This window comes from Chelmon rostratus, chromosome 16, assembly GCF_017976325.1.
Source record: "Chelmon rostratus isolate fCheRos1 chromosome 16, fCheRos1.pri, whole genome shotgun sequence".
Classification (NCBI taxonomy): domain Eukaryota; kingdom Metazoa; phylum Chordata; class Actinopteri; order Chaetodontiformes; family Chaetodontidae; genus Chelmon; species Chelmon rostratus.
In genome coordinates, this window is record NC_055673.1 from 14,446,099 (window position 1) to 14,454,086 (window position 7,988).

Genomic DNA, 7,988 nt, shown 5'->3' on the forward strand with positions numbered 1-7,988 from the left:
GTAAGTCTCCCAACTAATATATAGTAGTATACACACGATGCACAGAGGGACACGGGATGGGTGGTCAGCAGGGCACAGCATATTTGCTGCCACCTGGGCTATTACTACAGCAAAAAAACTATCCAGCTGGAGATATGAAACCATACTACAAATGCATACAAAAGGTAGTCAAAACAACCATCACCGTCACTCCCTCTTATTATATTTCTTAAAATGTCAGATTACAAGTTAAACAGTTTTGGACAATGCAACATTAAAACTGTGGACACATTTGAATCTTATTCACACACATATGACACAAATGAAGTTGGAGGTAGATTTTTCATCTTTATTTCGAAAAAGGTGTTACAGGCTCTTATTTAAAAATCAAAACTATTATTTACAATGATAAATCTTAATAAATATGTTCTCCCTAATGGTGCTTGAAGGTTGAAACATATTTAGCAAGCAAAGTCAGGAGGGGGTGCGTCCACCTCGCTTTTGCCCACTTAATGTGGCCAAACCCTCACTTCTAAATGAAATATGGATTAGCTATGTTAACAGAAAACAGGGCTAGAAAATGTACACAAATAATTCCTTTCATAATTGTTTCATATCATTATCAATTTGAAGTGGAGTCAAAACAATTACTTATTAACCTATGTCAGTTTCTTTTACTCTATTGACAAAAACTATTGTATGATTCTACAGTAGAAACGTGTAATAGAAAAACAAATATGGTATACAGAACAAAAAATGCTAATCTCACCACAAGTGGCAGGTAATGGATAGAATAGGGGTAACAAAAAGAAAAAAAATCATCTTTCCAATAATACAAAGGCTTTGGCTGTTGCAACCTTTTCTTCATGTGCAGACTATGCCGAATATAACTGTATCATGCTTTTTTGTTGGTGCTCTGCAAAACTTAAGTATAAAATTAGACCTTTTTGATATTACAGTACAAAGTTAGAAGTAAACTGTTTTGTCAAGGGCAGAATAAACAGCCAATGTAGGATTTATCACACAAGTTTGACTAGAAAAGAGGCCAATGGAGCATCTCACAGCACAGGGCAAGCCTGGTGGGCAAGGCTGCAAGCAGCATGATATACCAGACATAGTGGAGTATACAAGGCGGTGATGTTTGAATAGTACACAACATTAATGAGGGAAACAAATGGAAAGAATTTGGGGGATATAAGACAGAAAAAAACCCACCCATACATAAATCCACTCCCTGTCAATAGCCATAGGGAGAAAGTAGAGTGTTTATTTTTAACTTAAGAGATAGTCAGAATTTCAAACAGATGGACTCAGCGATGGATAGATGCTTTAGGAGGAGTGGAGGAATCGGTTGAAGGCATTGTACGCCGACTCCAGATCAAACAGCATCTGGCGCACCTGATTATCATCCAGCTCATCTGAGGCTGACATGCTGCTGAGGGTGGTCAACCTGGTGGGGAAAAAAAAAAACAAGGTAAGGTGGCAGGTATGACATCCCCAACCGAGTTTTTACATCATTTTATTTGTTCTTGAAGACTGCCGCATGGATGTAATCAAAGCAGGTTTAAACTTTTTAGAAATATTGGTTTTGAATATATTTTATTAGAAAGGAAATACATTCACCATGTTTGCTGGACCTCAAGGACACACACAATGTCTTCTAGTGACAGTGAATGTAAATGCAACTTTTGTGTGTCTACAAGACTAGACACCACAGGGCACTTTTCATATATTTTTAAATATCCACTGCTAAGTTATTGCATGAGTTAACAGAGTGAGCTCTTAGAACCCTTTCAGGCCAAAGCAAAGAAAAAACCATGGCTGTCATGTTTTCCGCTGGTGCAATGATTCAACACAAGTTATCTGATTTGGCTACATGATTTAAACAGGTCTGACAATGCTTGGCTGTGTCATGAAGAGGTAAACACCAACATAAGACAATAAATATGTAGTTACTATAGATATTAAGTTGCATTAATTAGGTACTAATTAAACTCACAATAATATTCCTACAATTAGAGGTATATATCAACTTGCAGCCAACTTAGCCGTAAAATGTTTTCTGAATTGCAAAACATGCTTTAAGATAATAAACAGTAAACGGTGCTACATGACCCACTCATGAGGGAACAAATTAGAGTCAAAACGTCTAAAAATTTCGACAGACTGCCAACTATCAGTCCCAGACCAAATAGTCTTCCACAAATGATAATACATGAATTAAATAATTAAAAGCAGTATAATTTCACCTTGTGGACACAATCATTCCCAACCGAGCAAATATATGTGTGTCGCTATGACTGAAGTAGTACTAAATAAACACTGTAAATTGAATGGAACTAACCAGAGGCTGACTTTGTCCTTAGCCTCAGAGTCTGGAGGCATGTTGCTCATTCTGTTCATGGTTTCCATCAGTTCCCTCAGGTCTGGCTGGATCTAGATCAGTGGAACAAAATCAGTTAAGCAAATGTTTAAGTCTGTCCATTATAAAAGTTTTACGCTTTTTTTTTCTTTTTTTTTTTACCTCATCCATGGCCCTGATCTCCAGTCTCAGCTTGTCCATCACAGTGATGAAAAGCTGAAGGTTAGAAAAGGTTATAAAGTGAGACAAAACTCAACATGTTTTCCAACTTCCACTTTTTTTTGCCTGGCAAAACAAACAGGACACACAGTCTCTGCCAATATTAAACTGTCTGCCCACTGATTTTATTAGTTTGTCTGATTTAATGTTCAGATCAAAGTTAGCAGTGGATACCACTGGCAACACCCATTCACATTCTTCAATGACTGACCAGAGGATGAGCCAAATTAAGTGAAATCAATTCAGCCACTTAGTGCTTGAACTTAACACACTAAATCATTTTATAAAAATGTGACTGCAACAATTTGTATTCTGGCAGGCATCCAAAATAAGCCTCCCATTTGCACTGACTGTTTAATATGATGGAGGGGAGAGAGGACGTACAGAAACTATATCTGCAATGCAGCGGTTCAGGTTGCCCTTGTCATCCTTGATGGTGATTGGCCGATCCTCCTTAATCCTTTCCATGGCTAGTGGGCAGTCGAGCTAGTAAACAAAATGACAGAAGCAGCATCTTTACTAAGAAAAACTGCACAGCCCATCTGTGACAATGTTCACAAACAAAGTCAAATAGGTCATAAAATCAGTTGCGCTCAAAATAAAAACTCACTCTGTACTTCCTGCAGAACTCATCGATGGAGCCCACATCAGAGCCCTGCACCTGTTTGAAAGCAGCCTTATACTGAACCAACAATCTGGAACAGGAAGCAGTGTACCTGAAACAAACAACTCTTGCATATTAATAAAAGAATGCAACCAAGGTCATGTGAGAAATGTCAAGTCATTTAAACACAAAATATGAAGTCAGTGTAACTCACTCATTTGGCGTGACACAGTCCTTGATGTAAGCCTTCTCCAGGGCCTGAAGGGTCTTGACGACAGCAAACAACTCTGCCATGTTATCATACCTTCAGAAACAGGATTAATAATGAGGTGGCCATATTATAAGACCCTGGGTTACTGTGTGTTTGTGCTTTGCTCATAATTAGTAACGCATATGACACTTACTTCTCTCGTTCTCTTGCATTTTTGTATAGTTTCACTTCCTGAAAAGACATGACTTATGGTGAGGGTCTTGCTATGGCTAACAAGCAGAACAGCACATATTTCTGATTTCACCCCTTGTTTTAGTTCAGTTTTAATGAAGCTCTTATTGTAGTAACAACAGCCATAAAAATTGTATGTTTTCTTTAGCATAAATTTCAGTGAACAATTTGATAAAATGTAATAATCAAAGAATTGTAATTCCATTAATTACTGTCTTTCTTTGGTTTCTATCAATTAGAAATCCTGTTTGCAGAATCTTTATCATCTTAGACATACAAAAGCAGTTGCATTTACCTCATACAACTCAGGCTTATTGGCCGGAGCTGTGGAAAAAAATAATTACATTCATTGAGTGACATTAACTGTCATTTACCGCTAAAAGGATGATGACTGCACAATTTGAATACCTAAATTGTAGACACTAGACTTATTTGAATCTCTTACCTCCTCCCACGCTTCCTGTAACTGGTATCCCATGAAACATGATGATCAGAACTTGATTTGGAAAAAAAAATTATGTTACAGTTTGTCAAATAACTGACAAATAATTGTGTGTATTACAATCGTTTCTCTTCAATACATATTTTTAATTATTCCAAAGACTTTTATTCTCTCAAAGAATTATTGATGTAAGATGTGCGTCCAGTGTGGGAGCTGCTCTTTCAATACTGCAGAGTGTAACAACAACAGCAGTGCTCAAGGGTTTTAGAGTTAATAATATATATTAGAGCTTTAGTGTTTAACGCGACTAAGATCAAGAGAGAGTAATGTTAGATGAAAACAATGTAAAAACAACCTCTAGCTGCCATAAGATTTGCCTATTCTACTTGGTGTTATGCTTTTTTTTCTGACACACATGTTCCACACTTGTAAACCATCAATTAGCATGATAAGAACACACTTTTGCGCCCTAAAACATTGACCTTCAGGAAATAATAGCATAGGCGCCATTTGCCAAATATGTAAAGCGTGTGGCTATTGTCCAGGTCACAAAAGATGCATCACGATTCTCGGCTACACAAAGAGGGAAACTGAATCAACTGTTCAGAGATATTTATAGCACTGCGACATAATACTTGATCAACGATTACAGTCAAGTTAATATAATATTTCAATAACTTTAAATAAGGACATATCAGAAATATTTTTGAACGCTTCGTTTATGCTTAGCTTTAGTGGTGACATGTAGCGGTTTCTCACTGATGAACACCATATGACTGTATAACTGCCATATCTATGAAAAGGCAGACTTTGTTCGCTGTTCAGAGCATTAGTCCGGTAAGTCCAGGTTGGCCACAGTGGCTAAACAATACCAAAGCTTGCAGTGCTTCCACGCTGAGTTTAACAATACATGAACATTACTCGAAAAACTTGACAATAACCTGATCCACTGAGAATCATAAGAAAATCTTCCCGCTGAAGAAAGACCATCATCAGTCTCCAATATCTTGTTTTGCCGAACTAGCTAGCCCGAAGTTAGCTGTCGAGGCTAGCTCGTAGGCACCTCAATGATTTGTTTTAACTGGGCCATATAGGTACTTGTTTGCACACATTAAACTTTGTATTGGTGACCAGTATGGTGGTAACAGGTAGGACGTAAACAGAACTTTACGTTATTCCAATATCACTGTTAAATCGACGAAATTAAAAGACTCTTTACTTACCCTTTCAGCAAACTGCTGTGACGTCTATGTAAACACACCCTCTTGCGAGGACCAGCGGACGTCAAAATATTAGCTGTCCTTTGTGCCTCACTAAAAATGTATAATTTTTAATATTAATGCTTACATATAAAAGATAGACGGTTTATTTTGGGGACTATTTATATTCCGCATCTTAAAGGAGTTGTTGCCATAAATAACTGATTTAAGGCCTAAACACATTTCGTCATTTTCACACAAGCAAACGTCAGTGGCAGCCCATCGTCAAGGCGCCAGACTCGAACAAACAGTAGCATTAACGAGGACGAATTTCTGAACTAGAAGATAGTAAACTAAGTGGGGATAAGTAAGTTGTAGTAGGCGCAAAGGAAAGCTGATAACGTTCCTGTGAAATTCTGTAGGGTAAGTTCAGAGATGGTATGATCATTGGCGTTATAGGTCGAACCTAAATAATGCTATCGTTACTATTACTATAAATACTACCTAGACTTAACTGTTAGAGAAGGTGGCAAACTGGTGAGCCAACACCAGTCTTGTTACTAAGAATTGTGGTAAAGTAATGGTGAACTATATGAATTAATAACAAGAAAAGTCTGATAAACTCACTAATAAAACGCTCTTATGTATGTCAGATCTGTCCTTCACTTAACACAATGAAGAGCTCTAAACCAGCCCTGAAGAAGGCTGCTCAAGAGGAATGTGGCGTTTGGCTGGACACCGCGCAACTGAAAGGAAAAGCTAAACAGGTAATTGTGGAAACTAGTTTTAAATTCTGGCTGAATGGCCATATTGTTACCTCTCATTAAAGTTTTGAAATAATACATTAACTTGTACACAGCAGATGTTCGTAATACACATCCACCACATTCAGTATATCTCTATAAGTAAGTATCATAATCTTATCGGTGGTGTCTTACTCTGTTATTGCACTCAAATGTCTCAGTAGGATGATGTATTATTGTGCCCATTTTATGTTCCAGAAACGACTCGCCCGGCCCATTTCTAAACTGCTGAATCCCTTTGCTAGAGGTGGAGGATACAGTTTGGCTGTAGCACTCAACTTTACTCAGACTAAACTGGAAATGCCAGCTACCAAACAGAGCTCTATATCAGCCTTCTTCACACCTCAGCGCAGAGGTAAGTTGCAAAAACTCTGCAGCCATCGAGGTTGTCAAGAAACATTCTTGGGAATATTATCATCTTCAGTGAAATGAGTCACAAGCTGATAAAGTTGCAGAAGACTTGCTTTTGTTTTAACGTTATGCCTTTTTTATGCCTTTTGCCAAAAGTTCTCAATAAGATGTCTGCTCATGAAGTGCCTAACATGGATCCAGTGCTGCCTTCTTCATCATCCTCTTCGTCCACATGTGCCTTAACTGCACCCACATCTGTACCATCAGGGACAAAACGAGGACGTGAAATAGATCCTGACTTACATAGCTCTGAGGTGGGTGTGGATCCTGAGTGGAAAAGTGAAAATGTGTCAGATGCAGCAGTGTGGCAGGAGCATGCAGCAAGGCATGAATTTGAAGAAGAGCAGTTTGAGGAGATCAACCCACCACAGTGTAAGAGGAGGCTCACTGCAACGTCCTCGCTAGCAGGTGACAGTCAACCCCTTCCACAGGCCTGGAGTCAGGACCCACTGTTTACTTACAGCCAGTATTCTGAAGGTGAATTGTACCCGACTAACCAGAAAAACACCACAGCAAAGAACTTCAGTGACTCTGAGCCAAGTTTCTTTAACAGTCTGCACAGTGAGGAGGCCTTTGGTGTTCATATGGATGTGGAGATAAGAACCTCAACTCAAAAATCCTTTAAACACTTTAATTCTTCTCAGGTGGATGATGAGAAAGAAAACAGTAGATTTGCGTCTTGTAAGTCACCAAGTAAGCACTCAATTCTTTCTCACATTGAACCTCTTTCAAATCATAATTCGACAGAACCAAAAACTGCATCACCTCGAAAACATATCCAAATGCAACCGTGGAGAAAGGCTGATAAAGAAGACTGCCATGACTCACAGTTCAAATGGATAAAACATAGTAGCTCTGCCGTAAAAAAATCAGCACCGCAGCAGTCATGCACAGCAGTTGATGAGGACAGTCTTGCCATGTTGTTCACCCAGGACTCTGAAGGCTTCAGGGTTATAGCGCACAGAGGTCTGCAAGCCAGGAGTCCACTGAAAGATCAGAGTAACATAATCCCCGGGATGACAAGAACTCACGCTTACAAATCTCTGGTGGAGGAGGACGAGGAAGATGAGATGCTCTTTACCCAAGACTCTCAGGGAAATCTGGTCATCAAACACTGACAGGAGCCTTTGAAACTCAGTAACAGGAGTGTTATTACAGTTTGGATGTGGGTAATTAGGGTGTTGCCATCTCTCACTTTTTACATGACTTGAAATCAGGTGTTTGTTTCCACGTGGACCTGACTGACTTACTTTAAGCTACTTTAAAACTGAAAATATAGATGTTTTTTTCTGTGACTCTTACCTTTTTCATGTGTAGATCTTTTGTATTTTCATGGGGGGAAGTCAGGGAGAAGAAAGTCATACAGTGTTTCCTTCCTGTTTTTGGTGTCTGATGCTGAAATGTCTTGCAAGGTGCAACTCACATTTGCAACAACACCAACAAGCAAAAACTGAGGGTTTCGATTTTATTTGAAAAATGATACACAATTAAATCAGATTGTTTTCATGTAAATTAAAAGTTTTGAAA

The 7,988-nt window shown here is 38.6% G+C and overlaps 2 protein-coding genes across 2 annotated transcripts; one reads left to right on the forward strand and one right to left on the reverse strand.

Annotated features, from left to right (window-relative positions):
- Positions 1–314: 314 nt before the first annotated feature.
- Positions 315–5,318, reverse strand: vps28 (VPS28 subunit of ESCRT-I). Its single transcript, XM_041955462.1, has 10 exons — positions 5,272–5,318; positions 4,052–4,102; positions 3,902–3,930; positions 3,569–3,606; positions 3,379–3,468; positions 3,171–3,276; positions 2,945–3,046; positions 2,504–2,557; positions 2,324–2,415; positions 315–1,429 (listed from the first exon to the last, which is right to left on the reverse strand). Exons 2-10 carry the CDS (start codon positions 4,089–4,091, stop codon positions 1,309–1,311), a joined length of 672 nt encoding a protein of 223 aa, XP_041811396.1. The 5' UTR covers positions 4,092–4,102; positions 5,272–5,318; the 3' UTR covers positions 315–1,308.
- Positions 5,319–5,557: 239 nt separating this feature from the next.
- Positions 5,558–7,986, forward strand: LOC121619541. The gene is made up of 4 exons (XM_041955327.1): positions 5,558–5,670; positions 5,901–6,014; positions 6,249–6,405; positions 6,558–7,986. Exons 2-4 carry the CDS (start codon positions 5,922–5,924, stop codon positions 7,577–7,579), a joined length of 1,272 nt encoding a protein of 423 aa, XP_041811261.1. The 5' UTR covers positions 5,558–5,670; positions 5,901–5,921; the 3' UTR covers positions 7,580–7,986.
- Positions 7,987–7,988: the final 2 nt, after the last annotated feature.